Genomic DNA, 24,551 nt, shown 5'->3' on the forward strand with positions numbered 1-24,551 from the left:
TTGTCAGCTACCAAGGGTTGAGCAAGGAAATAATTTATTGAGACCCTGACTGACCCTTTTATTGTGTTTGTGGCCTTATTAGAAATGGTATGTCACTACTTTTCACTACTAATAATACACTTTCCAACAATTATAATCAATTGGGACCTGTTAATTTCATGAATGACTTTGAATTTGTAAATACTACAAATCTATAATTTATCATTCAGTAACGCAACACAGAGCAAATCACTGCCGCAGGGAGGCATTTATCGGTGGAGCGTGGTTGTTCCCACTCATCCACCCATGGAGTTTGACACATTCTCAGATTTACCAACACTGGTAAACCTGGGAATGTGTCAAAATGCTAAGCCTCCTCAGGGGTGGTGCAATGAGGACAAATATCAGCACACTTAGGGAGAAGAAAATGCCTCTGAGAATTGGTTTTGTGCAGGAAGGTGCCCTTTTCTGCACAAAAAACAATCTTGCTTCCAGTGCCAGCACCCTTGTGCCTTATAATGTTAAATACAGTGCATTCCTGCCCTTTCCTTTTCATGTAGTGCAGCAAGGTGGCTTACTGTGATGTGCTGTATGAAAAGTTTGAAAAATATGCCAATTGGGGTTTATTTCAGAAACAGGTTATTCTACTGCTGTCGTGTTTCATGACCTCTCTGTTTTCATGTAGCCCCATTACCTAGTTGGATTCTTCTGATCTGTTCTAGAACATTGTCTCTGTCATAAACTTTAGCAGTCTCTTTGTAGTTGGGAGGAAAATTATTTTACTTCAGCGAGACTTTGTGCTTTTTATGCTACAAAAATATTCAAATAATGAGTACTTACACATTTTATGTTTATAAATGTATTTCTTTATTATATATGCTGGTGCGCTCTTGCTTAAATACTGTAAATATATATTGCACGACTCACAAAAAAATAACAAACGGACAAGTGAAAAATTTCAAGCAAACCATCTCCTAGCAATTGTGTATTCACATTCTACAAAATTGTGTTACGATTTAGTCAAACATCTTCCTTAATAATCACTTATGTAACAATTCATATTTTCCACTTTAAGTATGGGGTTATAAATCCTATGCTATACTGTTTTATATTTTCTGTTCTATTAACCACTCATTACCACCACAAGCCTCAAGGCACTAGTCATACAATCTAAACAATACACAACAAGACACGTTCAGTTCTTTAAGATTTGACCCAATTATTGAGAAAGAAGGCTTTTTTTTTCATTTCTGTCTCAAGTTGAGGTGGCCTGCTACTAATTTCAGTTCTCTTTGCTGGCAGATACAGGCTCCCACGTTTTGAGCTATAAATAGAAGTTAAACAAGGGGTCATATATATTTGTGATATTTACATATTGTTCTTTTTAAAATTGTCCTCATTTAGAAATAGGATTCTTTATCAAAGCCCTTGTTAACGTATGCATTTTTCTCGTCGCTAAAACTAATTTCTTTTTCGTTGGTAATTTGACTGTTGGGTCCGTTTTGGAATACTTGTTCTTTTCCAGGTATATCTGTAATATCCATCTGAAATGCAAGGTCATCATTTTTCTCCTGTAAAAAAGCGTCAGAATTAGTGGATGCATGCTACAAACAACCAACCCACGTTATTCCGTTTTACAGTTGTTTTAAGATGTTGTCAAACGCCCCAAGCATCCAAACAGACCAGTCACTGGGTTCTACAAAAAGGGGATCCACTTTACTAGACTCTTAGCCCACTTGGATCACCATACATAGATTAAAATATGAGATTTATACATACTGTTATTGAATACATAAATAAACGCATCTATAAAGTCAGCACTAAATAAGCAATATAAATAAATAAAGGAAGTTTCGACAACCTTTGAATAACATTATCATGGCTGACACACACACAGTGAATCTATCCTCACATCCTTTTTATCTGTCAATCCACCACTGAAGAAATTAAAAAAAATGCATGTACGTACAGACATTTAATGACACATGCAAGAACATGTATGGCTAATGCACAAAAAATCGATTTGTAAAAAGTGTTTGCAAATGGCCCACCGACTTCTTGCAAATGAATGCTGATCTTGCAAACCAACCAATGCACTTAAATATTCATGAGGTAGGTCGAAAATTGCAACTCACTCCAATTAGATGCCATCACAAGAATGGTATTCTGCTGGGGTGACAGACCACCATGTCTGTGATTGTGTTTAAATGAAGGTCATTTATCCAGTTTCCTTAAAGGATGCAGGTCTGCATTTAAGAAATAAATCATTTTTTTCTTTTTATTCACAAATGTGAAGGGAAGGCCACAGGGACACCTTTCCCTTTGCAAATGGGTTACCACCTACTTTTTCATGAATTGTTAATTTATCAGTGGTTTGCAAGTGAAAATGTGATCAGAAACAATTCATACATAGCATTTAGGATTGCAGTTTTAAAGAGGTGGCCTTAATGGGCCGCTTCCAAATTGAGATTTGTTATTCATTCTAAACTTAGTTTCAAATTTGGTAGGTACTTACTGAATTCCAAAATGGGTTTAGTCGATTAAAAAAGCCATTTAGCTGTCACAAATCCTATGATTTAGTAACTCATAGGATTTTATATAATACATGCATGATTATACCAAATAAATAAAACACATTAATCTGATGTTCTGATCTTTTCAGTAGCTGATCGTTTTGTACTGTCGTTCTCACATTTTAAGTCTCAGTCTCACTGTCTGATTTGGAACTCTCTATACCTTGTTGATATGGATGTGGGCGGCTAATGTAGACAATGAGGCAGTATTACTCAAGGTTCCTTTGTCATTGACAGTACATTGTTGGGACAGGAAAATATGGACAGTTGAAAATCAGTTCCTTTCCTTCCATATTTATCAATTGCTATTCCCAGCTTCTTCACTTTTTCAGCTGGAATTGAACCTCATATCAGGAACAAAGCCAATTTTATCTTGATGATTTCCCTTTTGTTTTCTAGTGGCTGTACAATTGTACTGGCCCTTTTAAAGTGGTGGGTTTCATGGGAGTGCCCTTTAGGAATCAGGCACGTTAGATTCAATAAGCTATGACATTTCACCTTTGTTCATATGCCTGAGTAGGGTAGGCTCATCAGATTCTACTGTCAGAAACTGGTGACCTGGGCATGCTGGAGAGTAACAGAGTGATCAATCCATGAATTGTTTATATATTTAAAATTAATGCTTTTTTTCTGCAGTAAATAAATGTTAAATGCATGATTAGCTGACTATTGAGCAGGTCACTCCACTAAATACATAATGTCCAGGAGGCATGGAGATTAGTTGGTTTTCTTACAGCGAACCTCTCCTGTACAAGTGCCACACCAGCAATATTTTGATGTACTGTACATGTGGTGCTAATATAAAGATTGTTTTCCTGCATGTGATATTGTGCCCTAGTGTCTTTGATATCACAGCCATGAGGAGGTGTACTGATTGTGCAGCGTATCACGATGTATTAGATCAAAGTGTATCTGTGCCTATGATTCCGGTGAGTAGCATACCTTCACAGTAATTCGGAACCACATATACTTCTATTTCAGACGTAATAGTGTTACAAATGATTTCCTTGCTTGGAGCTCAGTATTTCATCACATTTCATTGAGATTCAGCAAAGATGAATTTGATGTATGGGAAACTTGTTTGGGTAAGTCAATATTCTAAATTGCAGGATTCTGGCAGAACATGTGTGGCTTGAATACTGCTAAAGAATGAGGTTTGAAACTGTGACACAATTTTCTCAGAGGCTTAATGCAGAATCTTGGAATATTTTGGATAGATTTAACTGATGTTGGTAATTTGGCCTGAAAAGGGAAAAATGTGTTTGTTGTATGCTATTGCATGCTGTGATTGAAAGTCTTTTGTTATCTGGTCCTATCCCACAGTTTTCAACCTGCCACTCTGAGGTTTGACTTTTGAGGCTGCAGGAGATTGGAATTTGCCATAGGATGTTAGGTTTGGATACAAGGGTGTCATGTTATTTTCTACATGGGAACAAAAGGCTTGCTTTAGGTATTTTCTTGCTGCCTGCGAGATTAGAGTTTTTGGATATTTCCTTGAATATTCCATTCTTGATGGCTGCTGACTCTCAGACATCAATACTTACATTCCATTTTGTTTTTTTTGTCGATGGAAGCACTTTATGACTGAGATTGTTGGTCATTTTTGCTGTCAATGTAAGCATTTTGTGGTCACTAAGTCATCCCCTGTCTTGCTGAAAATTATTTTAAGCCATACCTGCCATATTTATGTTTAATGAAGCAGACAATATCAGCTAACTTACATGGTACTGGTTAGATTTCAATAGACACAGACAAAAGGGTTTTCGGTCTACACAAGATGAGTTGGCAATGTTCAAGAAAGTGACCGTTCAAATTAAGGCTCCAACGTGAGTGCCCAGCTTGCATTCTTCCTAGGAGCAAATCATTTCCTAACAAACAGAACACTTTACAAAAGCTACTCACATGGATGTCTTCCTTGTCATGTTGCACGCCACACCAGCATAGAGTTTTCATCTTTGGAGACCAGAACCACAGGATATTGCAGACAGGTCGTATTAGCAAAGGTCTTACTTCTTCTGGTCGTTGGTAACCTGAGGAGGTAAAACATGCTAGTAAACATTGATCAGGCAGGCAAAGGAGAATGGAGTTTAGGAAGTGATTATGACATGAAGCGATACTAAACGCCTGATTTAGAGTTTGGCAGATACCCCATCAAAAATGGGACGGATATCCTGTTTGCTTAATTACAAGTGCATAAAGATGTAACCGTCCACTAAACTCTAAATCAGGCCCTACGTGAGTGAAGATTGGCTCTAGTATCGTTCAATTTGTCAAAGGGGGCATCATTGAATGAGGGTGGTTTTGTAAAAAGTGCAGTAGAGCTACTACACCGTCTAGTTGAGAATCACCTCACCTGAAAATTAAAGTGGCAGTGTGCACCAATGGTATTTGTATTTACTGTACTGATAAGTGTGGGTTAGCAGAGTGGACCATTCAAGTTGGCAGGTCCTCCAGTCCTAAACCCAGATGGAGCAGCTCACTCTTCAAGACGCACCTTAAATGTCCTGATATGGAAATGGTTTAATGTTTATCCCTAATTCAGGAATATTTTTGAGATCCTTTCTATTAACACTCATGTTTTGAATGAACATTTGTTATGTGGGCGCCAGTGTCAACTGTCTAAGTTCTATTTTCCCTGCAGGAGTCCAGCATCATGCTAGAAGGCAAAGAGAGGACGAGAAGGGAAGCTATAGGAAAGCGTAGTACTCCAGTCCACAAGACAAACCATATTGCTGTAACAACTGTGTAAATCTGGCTGATCCGATACCTTACAATTGTTAATGTAACCCTAACAGAATGCTGGAATTGGATGCATGACAGCCTGTAATAAAGTCAGTCCATCGACTCCTTCAGCACACTGAGGTTCACCTGGATTATGCTATGCCAATATAGGAGAGAATTGGAAATTTAACATTTAGGGTTGGAGCCTTATTAGGGATGTTGGAATTGGCCTTTTCCACAGGGTCATCCCCAAACTTTTTGCCTTTGCCTCCTATTTTTCTGACCCTGTTTTCGTTGGCTGTAGGACTCTGGGCACTTTACCACTGCTTATCAGTACTAAAGTGCATATTCCCTCTGTATAAATTGTGACAATGATTGGTTATCCATGATTGGCATATCTGATTTACTGGTAAGCCCCTAGTAAAGTGCACATTGTGTGCCAGGGACTGTAAATCAAATGCTACTAGTGGGCTTGCAACACTGGTTTTGCCACCTACATGAGTAGCCATGTAAATGTGTTGCAGACCAACTACTATAGTGTGTGTGCGTGCAGTTGTAAACTGCCATGTTGCCCTGGCAAGTGCATCCACTTGCCAGGCCCAAACCTTTACATGTAAGGCACTCCTAAGGTAGGCCCAAGGTACCCCCATGGGTAGGGTGCAGTGTATGGGAAAGGTAGGACATGTACTGGTGTGTGGGGTATGTCCTGATAGTGAAATACTGTGTATTTCGTTTTTCACTATTGAAAGGCTGTCTGTCCCATAGGCTTGTCATTAGAACTACGCTGTAACATGTTACATGTGTAGCCTTCCATTGGGACAAGATAGTAAAATGGAGTTTAGGCTCACTGAAAACAGAATTTATTAACAAACCTTTTGGTAAGGGTGGTTTTTAAATTCTGCGTTTGAAAATGCCACTTTTAGAAGGTGTCCATTTTCTTACCTTACTGTTCTGTCTGGCTCTGGCTGTTTGTGTATTCAGCGTCTGGTGTTTTAGTGATTGTATCTGGGATCTGCATACACTCTAGACAGTCACTAGGGGGGTTGGGGTGTGTCCTGCCTTGCCTGGGTGACCTTAATAGACCTGGTCTGCATTTAGAGTGGTGGCAGAAGTTCCACTTACACCTGAATAGACTGTGTCTCCTTTTTCACAAGGCTGTCTCCCCCGGGGGAGGACAGGGCTAGGTTGGATTGGGTTCAGAGACCCTTACAGCAAAGAGAACAACGACAAAATGGGGTATAAGTATTGCACCTATAACTTCAGGATTTTAGATTAGTTCCAGGAACAAGAGGACCCTGCCAAGAAGAAGAGTGGAAGGACTGTGTGAGGAGCGCTGCCTTTTCTGAGTGAGGGGTGAGTTGGCCTGCAGTTGCTACTTCTGTCTGTGGTGGAGGAAAAGGACTGACTCTTCTTGCCCTGCCATGGTATGCTGCTTGGGAAGGAAATCTCCAAGGGATACAATAGACTTCATGAGAAAGATCCTTGCTGGATCTAAAAGTGACCTGCTTAGTGGGAGAGCTGAGAAGCTGTGTGAGGAGCACTGCCCCTGATTTATGTGGGGAAGGGACGGCCTGCAGTTGCTGCTCCTACCTGAGGAGGCAGGAGAAGGACTGGACTGTACTTCCTCTTTATTCTATGTAAAAGTGCTAAAGAGTGCTTGGTTTTTCAAGTCCCGAGCGTGTAGGGCACTGTTGAAAGGTCCCTTGTGTGTGTAGAAGCAGGAGGGGAGAACATGTTATATGGGAAGTACTCTCTCCCACCCACCTGGCAGCCAGTGCGTATGTGCACCCACAAAGACGTGCTGTGCCTCTACAGTAAAGGTGCGTGGTGACACTACACATGCAGCGGGCATGGTGGAGAGAAATTGTGCGGTCTCAAGAGGCCACAGCAGTGCCAGCAGCCTGAATGCGCCACCCCTCAGGTTGCCGTAGCAACCAGGGAGCCACAGAGGAAACTAGACCTGCCCGAGGGTTGGCGGCGCAAACCAAGTGTCGGAGAGTCCAGGCGTCGAGAGAGAAAGTTGGAGTCAGTGAGGCACAGGCCGCACCAGAAACCATCACCACAGCAACAGAGGAGTCCTCTGTGACATTGGAGCACCTCCCTGCCAGGACTAGGCATTGCCGGGTAAATCCAGAGTGGGCTAGCATCCAGAGGCCCAGTCAGCAATTGCCCCGCCTCCAGAGCATCGCCGACTGAAGCGGAATGGAGCCCCAAGCCACCAAAGTGGCCCGCATGTTCCTGGGTCTAAGTACCAGCCGGTCCTAGTGTATTGCATTGTCCCACAGTGGTTTCCACCCCGAGGTTGGCTGGAGGTATGTATGTATGTATGTATTTATCATTTGTAGAGCGCACTGTAACCCTACGGGCATCCTGGCGCTAAGACACAGCAAAAAAAAATAAACACAGCTGAATGCTAGGCAAAGCAACTGATTACGCTCTGGGAAAAAGCCAGGTCTTAACTTGCTTGCGAAACAGCAACAAATCCTGTATCTGTCTCAACTCTAGTGGAAGACTGTTCCACAGGCGCGCAGCTGCAACACTAAACGCTCGCCCCCCATGGTAGTTCTTTTTATCTTCGGGATCCTAACCAAATTAGCTGCCGAGGAGCGCAAGCTGCGCGTAGGTACATACCAGCTGACCCTACGTTGCAGCGGTCTGGGTCCAAGCCCATGAAGAGCTTTAAAAACAATGCACAAAGACTTAAACAAAATTCTTTGCCTCACCGGGAGCCAGTGCAGCTCCGCTAATGCCTGAGCAGTTGATGCATTACGAGTTCTCATTAAGACAAGCTTTGCTGCTGCTGCCTGGATACGCTGGAGCCGCAGGACCAAAAAGCCAGGAGACTCAAGCAGCAAGGCATTGCAGTAGTCCAGGCGGCTGAGAACAACACACCTGACTACTGTGCCTCTTACCTTAGAGGGTAAAAGTGGTAGCATCTTACATAGGCCTCCAATAATCAACAGGCAGTTTGTGACTACTTTGTTCACATGTGACTCCAGGCTGAGCTTCTCATTAAAGCTGACCCCCAAATTACGCACTGTCTTCGCAGGTACCAGAGGTGTATCCAAGGGAAAAGGCCAGAAATTGGCATTATTAAATTGCAGAGCAATGTTCCTCAGCCAAGACACCATTTCAGTCATACACTTATGGAACATTTCTTGGGAGTCAGCATGGTCCCCCTCCAAGGATAGAATCAATTGCGTGTCATCAGCATAATTGACCGCCCTGATGTTATTAGCTTTAATGATCTCCACCAGTGGCCGCATATATACATTAAACAAAATAGGGCTAATTGAAGATCCCTGTGGGACACCATTCTCATTAGGAGAAAAAGCTGATTGATACGGAGGCACAATCACAGCCTGCCGTCTACCTGACAGGTAAGAGCGGAGCCATTGCAGAGACAGATTTGTCACTCCCACCTCCTCTAACCTTAGCGATAGAATGTCATGTTTAACCGTGTCGAATGCGGCGAACAGATCTAGCAATATCAACGTTGCAGTTTGACCCCTGTCCGCTCGCATTCGGAGATCATCCAACACGGTAACCAATGAGGTCTCCGTCCCATGACCGGGTCGGAAACCAAATTGATTTTCCTCCAACCTATTGTTACCTTCCAGGAAACCAGAGAGCGCCTGGCTTACCAAACGCTCCACTATCTTTACTGGAAATGGCAACAGGGAAATAGGTCTGTAATTCCGATAGCAAGTGGGGTCCAATGAAGGTTTCTTTAAGAGGGGTGAGACAATCCAGCAGGACGGAACTACTCCACTACTGAGTGATTGAATACATATCTGGTAGAGTTGTGGAAAGATCTCAGAACCCAACTCTTTCCAGAATTTCGGAGGAATGGGGTCCAGCGGCGAGCCAGAGGACACAACCTTTGCCACCCTAACAAACTCAACCTCTGTGGGAAGGGCCCAGTGATCAAGGAAAGTCCCTGACATTGGCAGCTTCATCCCAGTGGCCATGAAACAAGATAGGTTAACTAGCACTGGCTCTTCCCCAGCACTAGTACCCGACAGGGAAACTGATTGCAAGCCTTCGATAATTCCTTTAATCTTGTCCCGAAAGAAGACTGCTAGACCGTCACATAGCTCCTGCGATGGAATAACCTTATTACTGATACAGTCCGGGTTAGTAATATCTCTCAGAATATTAAAAACACATTTAACACTGTTTGGTGCTTTTAGTATAAGGTCCGCAAAATAAGTCGCCTTAGTAGCCACTATGGCTTTTTTATACCTGGCTAGACAATCCTTCCAGATAACTTTATCGTTATCCGTGTAATGCCTTCTCCACTGTCTCTCAGCGCGTTTACACTGTGCCTTACAGCTCCTCAAATCCTCCGTGAACCATGGGGTAGAGGGTTTCCCCCGTTTCCTGATCTTCTTCAGGGGGGCAAGCAAATCAATAGTATCCGTCAAAAGTAATTCTCGTCGACCGACTTTCCCGGATCAAAAAAGGAGTCAAGGCCAAGAAGCGGCGCCATTCGGGCTTTCCTCAGTAAGGCCTTCCAATCCCTGCCCAGGGCACACCTTTCCTCCCGGGGAGGAGGCCTACTTCTATGGATAAGCGTCACTCGGAATTTGACCATATGGTGATCAGACCAACCCACTGGTAAAATTCCATCCATGGCCACCACGTTGTCCCCAGAAAATATCAAATCTAATACGTGTCCTGCAGTATGGGTTGCCTCCAGGACCAATTGCGGCAGATTCAGGTTAGCACAAGATTGAATAATGTTGTTATAAGCTGTCGCCATCTTCTCATTTGGCCAAAGATTAAAGTCTCCCAATATTAACAGTCTGTGATGAGTGAGAGCCAAATTACTGATCACATAAAGTAACTGCTGTTGTGACTGAGCACACATTACACCTGGGGGTCGATAGCAAACCATGCCAGTCAGGATATGCCCCACCCTATCTTTCAGAGAGAAGCCTAAGGTTTCAATGTGCATGATCTCATCTATGTCCAGCGGCGCGAAATCCCAGGAATCTTTATATATGATCCCGGTTCCGCCCCCCTGCCGCTGGATCTTGGTTTGTGAAAAGCTTTAAATCCAACAGGGCAAGCTAACCCCAACTCAAGATCCAGCCCCAGCTCTGTCCAGGTCTCTGTCATAAACAAGGCATCCAAATTATACACATCAATTAGCAATTGAATTTCAGTAGCATGTTTAGGGAGTGACCTTACATTAAGGAGGCCACAATTCAGGGCTTCCACCTGTAGTGGTTTGAAGCCGGTCCCCACCAAATGACTTAAAACCGATGCACCTGAAACAGAGCTCTGCTTACCTATATCGCACAGCTGTTCTCTAGTGTAGCAATATCTAAAAGTATCTTCAAACGTTTGAGCTGGAGCGACATAATTCCTGGCGCTGTGCGCAAACGGTGCGCGGACGGGCGCCGCCGGCGCACCCGCTGCACGTGTCCGCTGCGCGGTCGCTCCAGCGTGGCGTAATATAGCCGCCACAGGGTTGCACACTAGAGCGCTGACCCCCTCTGCGCGATGGAAGCCTCAGCCGAGCAGGTCGCCCAGGTAAGGGGAGCGAATTTCATTTAAAACAAACACAAATTCTAACGTTTTAAAAACATAAACAGTAAAGTGCTAACAGTGGAGCTAAAAACAGCCCGCTTCCACTGTTTCGTGTGCAAAATCGCAAGATAACTATAACTATAACTAGGTATGCAGCTCCCTTTCCTCGTGGTGGGAGGGAGCCGGTGAGGTCTCCCCACTGGCGGTGTCAGTTCCACTTGAAGCACCAGCCCTGTACAATTGCAGGCTTCAGCAACCCACTCCACATACGGTCGGGGCAAGCAGCCCCCTTTCTTCATGGTGGGAGGGAGCCGGCGAGGTCTCCCTATCAGTGCGATCTTGGGTTGCTGCACTCCGCCCCACAGGTTTTCTGTAATGGTAGGGGATTCACCCTACATGTTTATGGTGATACGGAATGGGGAATTCATGTACATTCAAAGGTAGTGTTATATATGTTCACAAGGTTTCTAGGACCTGTGCAACACAAGTTTATGCTTTAGTGCACTAATTGTGTGCGTGCCCAATGTCTATTTAGCAAAGTGATTATTGAGTTATGTGATTATGGTCCAGTGTGTTTTTATGTACAATACAAAGGATACTCTTATATAACCTTGTGTGGAGTCTCTTTTTGTGGTGTGTCTAGTGTGTCACTGGTGTGTGAGTGTGTTGAGCAAACGCTTTACACATTGCCTCTGGGATAAGCCTGACCGCTCTGCCAAGCTACCAAGGGGGTGAGCAGGGGTTAGCTTAGATGTGTAACTCCCTTGCGCTGAGTGGTGGGTTCTGCCTGGCTTAGGTGCATACCCTAGCCAACCAGAAACCCTATTTCTAACAACGGAGCAATCACACTAAAAAGTGCCTAGTGGCAGATGCACCTTGTGTGCGTGTGTTTGAGATTGGCATTCCCTAGGGAGGATTCACTGGGTATTTTTCTTTACAAGATTTTGTGAAAAATTAGAGCAGTAGTAATTGATCAGTGGCAAAGTACAGCCACCAACATTCCTCCAGTCTAGAAGGGAATGGCAAAATACATTGTGCTAGTTTGGTTTCACAGCAGAGCAAATGGCACATAGGGAGGGTCCGTTTTTGAGTTGGGGCGGGTAACCTAAAAAGAATGAGTACAGTATGTGTGAAACAGCATCTACTGGGGTTATTGATAATAAATGTTTCCCTTCCATAGTCTGTGCTGTTTTATGGCACTGTAAACACCAGATACTGCTGTTACCCACTTGGCAACCTCTGCAAGATGAAATACTGTATTGGCTTGTCTGAGACTCACATTTGCGCCCTACTGGCTGTACACATGTCAGCAGAGCACTTAATTCACTAAGCTATATTGTTGATTTCGGTGTTCGTAAAACAAGTAAATACTTCCAGTGCTGCAGCAACCAAAAGCAAACAGGATATACCCTCGGTCACTGGCCTACTCTTCCCCCGTGGCTCCGCGCCATCTACCTCGCCGCTGAGCCCCAACCTCCTCCCAGGAGGGCTTCGAGGCCACTATACGCTCCGTGGTTGCCCGCTGTGTGACTGGTATTTTGTACCCCCTTGAATTGTTTCTGTGCTCTTGTGCCACCTGGTAATCGTTTTTTTTGCTCTTTGTGGCCTCTGGTAATCGTTTTTTTGTGCTTCTGCTCTTTGTGCCCCCTGGTACTTGTTTTTTTCTGTGCTTTTTGTGCTCCCTGGTAATTGTTTTTTTTCTGTGCTCTTTGTGCCCCCTTGTACAGTTATTTGTGCTCACCGTGCCCCATGGTAATCGTTTTCTTGTGCCCGCCTGGTTCTGATATTCTGTGCCCCTTATCCCACTTCCTGCTGCTGCTTCCCCTACGGCCCCTCCTCCGGCCCATGCGCGTTCCCGCCTCCCAGCTGACGTCCCTCCCCCTCCCCTACTTAATGGCAGCTGCTGTGTGGTTGCACAGTGGACGCGTGCAGCGGGCCCGCCTAAGGCAAGCCCATCTGCACCCGTCCGCGACCCAACCACGACCAGCGCCAGGAACCCTGAATCACCGACCAATCATCGCTACGACTCCTCTGCCCTCCTCGCACTCAACCCCAGAAGACTCAGAGACTGCCAAGAGGCCTCGCCAAACAAGACCCACAGCCAGTTCTCCTGCCCCCACTACCACCAGACCCTGACCACCACCCCAAACTCCAAAACTACCAACACCAGCACCGGCGACACCCTAAGATGCATCCTCCTCAACGTGCGCACCATACACAAACACGCCATTGAAATCTAGAACCTACTCAACTCTCACCCGCCCGACATCGCCTTCCTCACGGAGATCTGGACCAACGACTCCTCCGCCCCGACATCAACACCGCCATCCCAGACGGATACAAGGTCCAGAGGAAGGACCGCCCCAATCACCCGGGAGGAGGCCTCACCATCACCCACAAGAGCACCATCCACCTCCAGAGAAACCTTCCCCTCCGCCGAACAGCTGCACTTCCAGCTCCAGACCAGCCCCAACGCCACACTCTGAGGAACCCTCGTCTATAGACCCCCGGCACGCAGACACCCTTCGCCACCACCATCACCGACTTCATCGCCCCCCACGCCATTGCATCAACAAACTACATAATCATAGGAGACCTGAACTTCCACCTCGACAACCCCAACAACCCCAACTCCATCATCCTTCGGGACAACGTCTCCAACATAGGTCTCAAACAACTCATCACCACACCAACCCATAGAGAAGGACACACCCTCGATCACATCTTCGCTGCAGGAAGCAGTGTTCACTTCAGCCACACAACGCAACCGCCATGGACCGACCACCAATGCGTACATTTCGCCGTCGACAAACTTAAGGCACCCAAACCAGACCCTCGCCCACCACGAAGAAACTGAAGCAAGGTTACCGACGAGCAACTCAACTCCACCCTCACCCAAAACAACCACACCTGGACAACCGACGCAAACATCGCAGCCAGAGAACTCCACACTTGGATCTCCAACTGCGCAGACAAGCTTGCGCCACTACGCAACCCCGACAAACAATGTCCCAGGAAAGCCGCCTGGTTCACTGCCGTTCTCCAAGAAGCCAGACGCACCTGCAGACGCCCGGAGTAGAACTGGAGAATCACCAAAACAACCGAAAACTACCCCGCCTACAAGGACGCCATGACAGACTACCACAACAAAATCAGAACATTCAAAAGGAACTTCATCCACCACAAAATCCTCGCCAACTACACCAACTCCAAAGAGCTCTTCAGTGTCATACAGTAATTCACCAATCCACGCAGCGATGCCACAGACATCACCCCGTCCCAAGACCTCTGCGACAAGCTTGGGACCTACTTCCACCTCAAGATCAAAGACCATTCTCCAGATGCCACAGCCGGCCCCCCAACTCCCAAAGGCACCAGCCAGCCCACCATCTCCAGCTGGACACCGATCACGACCAAAGACACCACCTCGAACATAAAAGGCATCCACTCCGGGCCCCACTGACCCCTAACATCTACCACAGAGCCGCGGCCACCTTCGCACACGAACTGCAACGCACCATCAACACCACCTTCAAAACAGGCACCTTCCCCGACGACTAGAAGCGCACAGAAGTCAGGCCCCTGCTCAAGAAGCCCACAGCTGACCCCACCGACCTCCTCAAGAACTACCGGCCCATCTCGCTCCTCCCCTTCGAAGCCAAAGTTGCAAAGAAAACAGTTAACAGAGAACTAACTTGATTCATCAAAGAGAACACCATCCTTGACCCGTCCCAATCTGGATTCCGAAGCAACCACAGCACAGAGAATGCCCTACTCACTGTCACAGACGATATCCGCACACTCCTGGACCAAGGCCCTCCACAGCCCTCATCCTACTCAACCTGTCAGCGGCCCTCGACACCTCTCTCACTGCACACTAGTAGCCAGACTACACGACGCCGGCATACAAGGAACAGCCCTGGACTGGATCCGATCATTCCTCACCGGAGGAGGCCAATGGATCAGACTGCCACCCTTTCTCTCCGATCCCACGAAAATCACCTGCAGAGTCCCACAGGGGTCCTCACTGAGCCTGACCCTTTACAACATCTACATGGCTCCCCTTGCAGCCATCATCCGACAACACGGTCTCAACATTGTCTCCTACGCCGACGACACCCAACTCATCCTCTCCCTCACCCGAGACCCCGCCACCGCCAAACTTGACTTCCAGAAAGGAATGCAGGACGTCGCAATCTGGATGACCAACAGATGCCTGAAGCTCAACGCCAAGAAGACAGAAGTCCTCATCCTTGGAACCACTCCTGCAGCATAGGACAACACCTTGTGGCCGCCCACCCTCGGAAGCCCACCTACCCCCTCAGACCACACCAAAAACCTCAGCATCGTACTCGACTTATCACTCACCATGAATCGACAGATCAACGCCTTCACCTTCAGCTACTTCAACACCCTCTGCATCCTTCGCAAGACCTTTAAATGGATCCCCCCGGACTCAAGGAAGACAGTCACCCACGCACTCATCACCAGCAGACTGGACTACAGAAATGCCCTCTACACCGGCATCAACAAGTCCCTACTCCGCAAACTCCAGACTACACAGAACACCACCGCCAGACTCATCCTCGGCATCCCACGGCGCAAACACCTCAGCCATCACTTAAGTAAACTCCACTGGCTCCCCCTGGAGAAAAGAGTCATCTGTAAAATCCTTACTAATGCCTACAAATGCCTACACAATAACGGACCCAAATACCTCAACAACAGAATCAACTTCCACGTAGCCAAAAGAAACCTTCGATCTGCCAACCTTGCACTGGCCTTAACCCTGCGCATCCTCAGGGCCAGAGCAGGTGGAAGATACTTCTCTCACATTGCAGCCAAGGTCTGGAACGAGCTACCGGCAGACATCAGACACACCCCCTCCCTGAACACCTTCAGGAAGGCACTCAAGACCTGGCTCTTCGGCTAAACAGATCTGCAGACCCTCCCCCCCCCTTCGGTGCCTTGAGACCCTCACGGGTGAGTAGCGCGCTTACAATTCCCCTGATTGATTGATTATATCAGGATACGGTTAGAATTATTTGACAAGGCCGGCTCTAGCATCAGTGGTGCTGGATGGGACAATCTTTCCCCACTCAGAAAGACCTGTTTTTTCTTAGATTCTGTCACTACAACTGTCTAGTGTTGTTCCTCGTCTCTCCTTAGCCCCTCTCACATTTATTTTATAGGATACTCATCTCAATCTAACGTCACAGTGTTCTACATCACAAACATTTTGTACAGAGACAATGAGTCATACAAGTACATAAATCAATCTAGAGGACATGTTACTCAAGACAAGAAAGAGAACAAGGTGTTAGGTCTCATCATCTATTCTGGTAGGCAAAATGTGTCAAGAGTGATTGGACTGGAGAAACGAAGGGGTAGATTTACTAAGTTATCACAAAGCACAGTAACAAAAGTTGTTGTACTGAGCTGCATGGAAAAGAGAGAGCACAACAGCAACATATCTACTATGATATGGGGGTGTTGTTTTCTCCTCTAGTACATTAGGTTACCGTGCATCAATGTACATACCCTTGCACTACAGTACAAAGTTGTTTATGTGTGATGTCAAGCATGTGTTTTATACTGAAAGGATATGCTTTCAGCAGAAAATGATATGCTTTGACAAAGTTTAACAATTTTCCACTATGTATGTATGATAAACAGTGTATAATTCATACAAAGTTTGAAAGATTAGGTGCAAATACATGTTTTCTCCAACTTTATGCCTGTCTTGGAAGTGTAATTTGTGATGAAAATCCCTTTCTACCAAGGTTAGTAGATATGGATTAGCGTCAAAGTCCATGGGTGGGTGCATGAGAACACTAATGTAACACCCAGGGTAACACTCTTGGATACAAAGTACCCCAAAGTGCGTCCCCTCGAGCTTGGTGCCCAGTGCAAAGGCACCTGTTGCACCACCTTAAAGCTGGCTCTGGTAATTAATATGATGATATATGTTCCCTTATATCAGATCACAGTGGATCTCATTTGGGTAGGATAGAAGCTGTTATATTGAACCACCCACCACCTGCATCTTGTGTGGCATCCCAATGGATTTTCCGTGCAAAAGGGCTCCCACCTATTTCATCTGGTGGTGGTCCTTTCAAACACAACAAAAGCACCAATAGTGCCTGCCTCTATGAGTGCACTTCACTTGCACTGCAATACTACTATCTAATGAAACCCTAATTAAAATAAATGCCTATAATCTTTGATCATAAGTATCCATCTTTTCAAACGTATTCACCCACCTGTTATAAAGCTTATAAGGAGTCCTGCTATAATGCATGACAGGCAGCCCACAGCACTGTAGTAAAGGTAAGATAAAGAATACCAGGTATCTGCCAGCTCAGGCCTATGAAGGAAAAACAAAAAAGACAGACATTACAACTCTAGAACTCTTTATAAACAACTTATTACAAATAAATACCAAGAATTTTTATGAAAGTTACATGTTCACTAATTGACACTCAGCTGATAGGTTTGATATGCTAACTCACATAAAGAAGCACTCAAGTAAAGAGATGGCAATTGTAACTTCACTAAGAGTTGTTTTAAATACTCTCACTCACTCATCCATTCACTCACTATTGTTAATGTATTAAAAATATTTATTAAGTCACACTTTCGGTATATGTGAGTGTGTAATAAATGCAGGGCAGCATAGAGAACATGAGCTGAGGTCCTGCTGGTGGCATAGAAATATAAATATATACATCCGGAAAGCAATATTTTGAGCACTGTGGTGCAGTATAATCAACAGTCTTTACTGCATTAAATAGTGACAGCCTCAGAACAATCAAACGAGTAGACCACAGGTTAGTGGTGTCAGTTTTGTACTGAGGTGATGTGCTGAGAACCTTTGCAATTGACTTCTGATAGATTTGGGGGTCTTTAGTTGGCACAGGTATGCACTTGTGACAAATAGGGACCCTTGCCTCTAGTCAGGGTAAGGGGGTACACTCCTAAAATAACCCCTGCTCACCCCCTTTGTAGCTTGGCACGAGTAGACAGGCTTATCTCAGAGGCAGTGTGTAAAGCATTTGTGAACACATACAGTAATCAAGTGACAACACTAAAGATGGACACCAGACAGGTTTTATATCAAAAATAAGTATTCTTTATATAGATTTAACACAAGACCATAAACGACAAAAATCCACAATACTGTTACTTAAAAATGGTAGTTTTAGCTTAGTTCTATTTTAGATCCTAAATGCTACACTTTTAGTTCAATGTACCTTTAGATGCGACACGCAGGGCAACGAAAGTGTTGCAAGGATGGTGATGCATTGAAGATTTTGGTGCAAAGAAATGAAGACGTGAAGATCTTCCTGATCCGGCACGCTTCTCCGATGTTGCGAGAAGACTCGACTCGATGCGTCAGCTGCACCGGTGGCACCCTTGTCCATTGATGCGACGAAAGCGGCTTTGCTGGCGACACTCTTCTCCGACGATGCGAGACTCTTCCGCTCGATGCGACAGCAGCAGCAGCAACACCCTTGTTCAGTGATGCGACGGCAGCAGCTCCGACGGCGGCACGCTTCTCCGTGGATGCGAGGCGCATTTCTTGATGCGGTGCAATGCGACAACTACAGTGGCGACATCCTTGTTCAGAGATGCGACGGCAGCTGCTGCGACGGCGGCACGCTTCTTCTTCGTTGCAAGACTCTTCTCGTGATGCAGTGCAATGCGACAGCTCCAGCGGCGACACCCTTGTTCAGAGATGCGACGGTAGCGGCTGTGACGGCGACACGCTTCTTCGGTGTTGCGGGACGCTTCTCATGGTGCGGTGCAATGCGACAGCTACAGCGGCGACACCCTTGTTCAGTGATGTGACGGCAGCGGCTGTGACGGCGACATGCTTCTTCTCCGCGAGTTGCGCTTCCAGCTCCTTGCGACACGCAGCCCTTCAGAAGGCCTAAAACAGCAGCAGGCACTTCCAAATAACTCTGGGGCGCTGGTGGTTGAAGTCTGTTGTCCCTGAGACTTCAGCAGGAGGCAAGCTATTTTCCAAGCCCTTGGAGATCCTTCACAAGTTGATCAAAAGTACATACAAAGTTCCTTCCTCCTCTCTTTGGCTGTAAGGTAGCCACTGCAGGCCAATCCCCCAGTCTCAGGGATAGTTTCTCCTCAGCTTCTTCTGGCTCCTCTCCTCAGCAGAGGTTTCTTCTTGCTCCCAAAGTGATCTAAAGTTCTTGGGTTGGGGTCCCAATATTTATACTAAGTTTTCCTTTGTTCTCTGAAGGCAGAGAGGCATTTGCATAGTCCAAACCAGTTCTGGTCAGTCCTGGAGCACTTTGTTTACATGACTCCTTCTTTCCTTTCAGAGTGCAGGGCAGAGACATCAAACGCACCACAGGAGGTGGAGCCAGCATTGTGGAGGGAAGGCACAGCCCTATTCAGGTCCCAGGTGCAACTCCTCCCTCCCATCTAGATGCAGATCTCTCTATTCACCACTGGGCTGCCTCACCCTGTTTCCTGGAATTCCACAGCCCTGTCACTCAAACTCCAGACAAGGAATACACAGCCTAGCAGAGGCAGGTTTGAATGGTTAGACAAGAAAGTACCTACTTTCTACAAGTGGTATTTTCAAACACAGAATGTTAAAACCAACTTCACTAAAATATGTATTTTATCATCCTGAGTTCAGGCATACTAAAATTGAATTTCTACCATGTTCCGTGAGTCAGTTAGGATTATAATATGTAATGATCAAACTGCCCATTCTGGCCTATGGAGAACAGGTAGCCTTGCAATAGTGAAAAACGAAAATGGCTATAATTCACTATTAGAACATGCCACACACACCAGGGCCTGTCCTACCTTATACTTACAATGCACCCTGCCCTTGGGCCTACCATAGGGGTGTCTGATATGAAGAAAAGGGAAGGTTTAGGGACTGGCAAGTGGGTGCACTTGCCCAGTCTGCATGACAGTACCAGACTGCATGCAGGCTCTGCAATGGGAGGCCTTAGACACACTTTTACAGGCTGCTTCTGTGGGGGCAGAACCAGTGCTGCAAGCCCACCAGCAGTATTTGGTTTACAAGCCCTGGGCACTCCTGGTGCACTGTACTAGGGTCTGACAGGTAAACCAAACCAACCAATCATGGAATCACAAATTCATACATCAAAAAATGTTAATATTATTCTGTATTTTCAATGAGTCAGGAAGAGTATAGAGGAATGGACAAAAAGTGTAGTGTCAGAGCGGAATTCACCGGTTAGTGTGGGAGTGGCTGTTTAATTGATGGGGTCATCAGCTGCATGAGGAATGACAGAAAGTTCTTCTTCAGGAGTGTCTTCCATATCCTAGAACTCCTCGGCCAATGATGGTTCACAGGAACGGCCACGAGGCATATGGAGAACTAGTTGGATGTAATCACAATATTCATCTGTTCACCCAGTAATCATGGACTCTTTACTTTAAGCTAATAAATATATTATTACATCCCATATTGGGATATTTATCTGGTGACGACAAGATCTCACAAGCACCTGATCTCGGTGACAAAATCCGGATGACATTGCGCTCCTTTTTTGATTAGTGTGCTTCTAGAACTTCTCCTTTTGTGAAAGGTCATGGTATCATACCTTATTTGTTGATGATAAATCTTCAGACATAATATATCTTGGTTTGAAGTGCCATTCCAAATATGAGTTCTGCTGGATATGGACTCATTGTGCTGGGTGGCGTGTCCCTGTAGTCAGGCAATCTCAGGAACAGGGGTTGAGAAGAGACGTTTCAGTACAACTTCAAGAATTTCTTTCCAAAGTTGCACTTTGTTTATTTAGTATTAGCTTCTCTTCTTGTAGAGCCTGACAAACCTTTAAAAGCATGTTATGTTGCTGAAGTTGTTAGGTTTGAAGAACCCATTCCTGCTATGCACTCGTTTTATGTTATATTAGGTTAGCGGTGTGTGGCTACATAGACACCATTTGTATTCACGTTATGCAACCCACTGAGTTATCCCTGTAATGTGCAGGCTTTAGTTAGGGAGTGTGACTCCATTTTGTATTTCGTAATCCCTATTAGGTTGCTTAGGCTGTGCCTGAACTAGGCCTCATTATTCCTATTGCTTGCCTAAGCAGAACACTGTATTTCATTATCATTTTCTCTTCTGTTCAAGGCTGCTTCCCACCTTACTAATGAATAGGCCATTCTGCCCTCGCATACCTACCCGAGTGTGTAGTTCTGCTCCCACATTAGAGAACGCTGAGACCCAGCGTGGTAACCCATCTGGCAGGTGGTAGCCCATCCTTCTGTGCCTCTTTTGTTCATGTTCGGCCCAGGCTAGTAACTTTCCACTGTGGGTGTGGTTGGAGGCTTCTGGGAGGAATGATTATGTATTGTGGGCTGTTGGGGGGGTCAGTCCCTTGGCAGACATCTTAGGGTGCAGGTCAGACTGGACTCCTCTGCAGAGTATTGCTAATTAAAAAGCCTGTTTGTATTCTCTACTGTCTGACCGACACTGTATTACTTGGGAAGGCATAGCAGGTGGTGTGCCAAATACTAAGATGGTGTAACTGCAATTCCGGAATCTTGGGTGCCTTATGTTATTCTATGGATCTGCTCTTTGAAAACCTTGGCCTCTGATATCCACCAAAACTAATGTGCTGAAATCATAATAAAGCAAGAGAGACTATAAAGGGTCAAATATAGCAGGAGTTTTTCTCCAGTTCAAGTTCATGTTTACCTTTGTCATTGTTGTGAGGAGCCAAATGCCACTCACTTTTGATGGCAAGGTTTAATTTACACATGCGCACACAGATACAGATGATACTGGCCGATTGGTACTTGGGCATGGAACAGTAGGCAAACCTTATAGTAAAAGTCCCTGTACAGTTTCAATGACCTCTTGCTGTGAAAGATTCTAGTGGAAACGTAATCTTTTATAAATGTACTTTTTGAGCCATAATTAGCTTAGAATCAGTTTTGTCTCTCATGTCACCTCTAGAGGCCTAACACGACGCTCTCAATAGAACTATAGCCTGGCCTCTATGTCCTGAAAGGCAGAGATGGGTGTTGTCAACAACTGCCCAATTAAAAGGGATTAGCAATCTGAGGGGGTGACAGGAACAGTTAGAACTAGAATAAGATAGCCCTTCCACTACCTCTTGTGACTATGAGATGTCAAATGGAGCTGACTGGATCTGCATCCATACATTCTTATGGTCCTTTAGACTCTCTGGCTCCAGTACCACTATGGGGGAAACAGTTCTTGGATCTATCGGAGAGAGGAGCCATCATGTAAATAAAAGAGTGGCTTAGGCATACCTATAACCACTTTTGATGTAAGAAGGAGTTAGCTGTTTAGGACTTAAGGCTTTTGGGAATTTTTACAGTAAAACAAAAAGGAATTGCTGCAAAAGGAAGTGGGCAAAGACCATGAAAATAGACAGGATCGGGTTGAAGAAATTCTCCAATCACTAACTAGTGTACAAGATAAGACTACCTCCTCAGAACTTTGCTGGACCTAAGGTTACAACACCTGAAAAAAGAAGACTAGGCTGCATCGAAAGATTTGAAGGGCGTCTGACTTCAGCTGGTGGTTGACATTCTGTTTGTCTGATCTAGGGACACAAAAATCAGAAGGACTCGACCAGTGGGCCCATCTACTAAATGAGAATTGGACCCTGCAGGAGCCCTGGCTGAAGAAAAACCTAGTGCAAAGGTGACTTCTATATGGCCTGGCAGCTGTAGGAGTGACCTCAAAGACCGTTCCTAAAAGTTAGAGGAAAGTGTGATTTAGTCTTTTTTTCACCTCCAGAGGACCTGGAAAAAATGTTGAGGCTTCCCAAGAGAGGGTGCACCTTCAGTGGAGAAGAAAACCAGATTTGTACATCTCAGAGATTTTTGCTGTGCTGAAACTGAACTCAGTGAATCCTCACAGTAAAGGGACCTGGCCTTTTGGGACCCTGACCGACTATAGCTTCCAGCCTAAGTGATTTTAAGAACCAAAAAGGGGTTAAGTCAAACGGTAAAACCTTGGACCATGGAAATGTACCGCTCAAAGCTTTTGGTGCCAATAACAATGACTTCAGTAGGACCCTGACTATAACATCACCAACTTCAAGGGACCTTGATGGGATTCAGCGTTGGGTCTTGCTCCTCTGGAAGAGTTTGACCACCAAAAAGTAGATTAAGTTAAAAGGTTAAAATCTTTGATTGGGGTGGCCAGCTTTGTATGTCTACCTCTTCTTCATCACAGTCAGCCTGAAATCATGCATATGTCCCAGTGAACTGTGAACTGAGACTTTACATGTGTGAAAGGAATTGGTATTTTTAAAATGTTTGATCTTCTTCTTTCATCACTGGTATCATGGGTAACAGAGCAAGCTAATTAAAGTGTGGAGCAATATTTACAATACTACTGTAATGAGGTGCAAGATAATTGATCTTATTTACAAGTTGCTGACATTTTTTACAATGTTAATCATTGTACTACCAAAGTGTTGTCCTTCTTATTATGCATGGTTTCACATAAGTCTTTCCATCATCTCCTCAAGTTGGTCCTTTGCATCGTGCAGCTACTAATTATTTCAGCCAGGAACAGAAGCATAGGTAACTTGCTACAGAATGTTTACATCTTTCAACAGATAAAAGGAAGAAATTAGCTGTTCAATCAAAATCAACTTCTATTCCATTTTTGTATACAAGAAAGTTTAATCAACATCTTGTTTTCTCCCAGTGCATTGTTTGCCATTTAATTTTCAATGATGATTTAGAAGTCAATTTGTGATAACTCATCAGATGAACCTTTACTAGTTTGCTGTTTCATTCAATAATATCCTAATAAACATATAGCTTTGGGAGCAGGGCATACTCTTACATTCATACCAAAAAAGAGGAGACGTGATTCACATCCTCTTCTCCAGCACTTTGTCAGACGCTGCACTCAAACCGCTGCTGAGTATCCTCATTGCCAGGGTCATTCTAGCACTTCTGCACTTCTGGAGACCCTGAGGGGTTTCTGGAAGCCGTGTGGAGCATGGAGCATGAAGGGTGGAGACAGGAGTTCAGAATTTTTCAACATGTGCAAAATGTCAAACTTGGGTGTCTTCTTCCTAATCGAATAAAGGTTATGAGCTCCTGAGAAGAGCTAGAAACAAAACGTTCATATAGCCCTCTGCGTGATGGTGTTCTGCATATTGGAGGCTATGTGCATTTCACAATCCAGAATGTTTCAGAGTATTTTCTTGTGATGTCAGTTCTGAGATGAAGATGCAAAGCGATGCATAGTGTTTCTTTTTATTTTTCATCACAATCTTCAGTTTAGTGTCTTGCCGATTTGTCTATCACTATCTTTATCATTATCAGGCATACAGATATTGACAAAGGAAGTGTATACCACTTTGCAGGATTTTACTCTTAACTTTCACCCTCTTAAGAAGTAATTTGGCATATTTCATGTATGTTATTCTCCACAAAATAGTTCTGTGCCTCCGGTAAGAAGATACCCTTTCCATGCACAATCTAGAAGAATACTGAACTGGACTTCTCAATGCCTAGTCCTTAAAACACAAGACAAACCTGATCACTCAATCCGGATTGAACCACAATTAGCAAATGTAGGGAAAGTGTTCTGACCAGAACTGGGGTACCCTTTGAGGCTTGAATTGTTCAAGAAAATATTGCAAACCTACCTGCTTATGGCCAGTACAACGTCCCCACCTTTAAATAAAAAGATCCAATGGAATGCAAAATGATTTCCTACAATCCCTG

At 44.9% G+C, this 24,551-nt stretch overlaps 1 protein-coding gene across 3 annotated transcripts in view; it reads right to left on the reverse strand.

The window, feature by feature from the left end:
- Positions 1–822: 822 nt before the first annotated feature.
- The window catches only part of SLC5A12 (solute carrier family 5 member 12), a 262,873-nt gene continuing 239,144 nt past the window's right edge, over positions 823–24,551 (reverse strand). For all 3 annotated transcript variants that reach the window (XM_085643630.1, XM_085643628.1, XM_085643629.1), the window contains exons 13-15: positions 17,075–17,178; positions 4,455–4,582; positions 823–1,550 (exon numbers count right to left, since the gene is read on the reverse strand). In XM_085643630.1, the coding sequence (XP_085499756.1) occupies positions 1,380–1,550; positions 4,455–4,582; positions 17,075–17,178 (403 nt within the window). In that variant the 3' untranslated portion in view covers positions 823–1,379. The remainder of the gene's footprint in view (positions 1,551–4,454; positions 4,583–17,074; positions 17,179–24,551) is intronic.

The sequence above is a fragment of the Triturus cristatus genome, chromosome 3_1, assembly GCF_964204655.1.
Source record: "Triturus cristatus chromosome 3_1, aTriCri1.1, whole genome shotgun sequence".
Taxonomy (NCBI): Eukaryota; Metazoa; Chordata; class Amphibia; order Caudata; family Salamandridae; genus Triturus; species Triturus cristatus.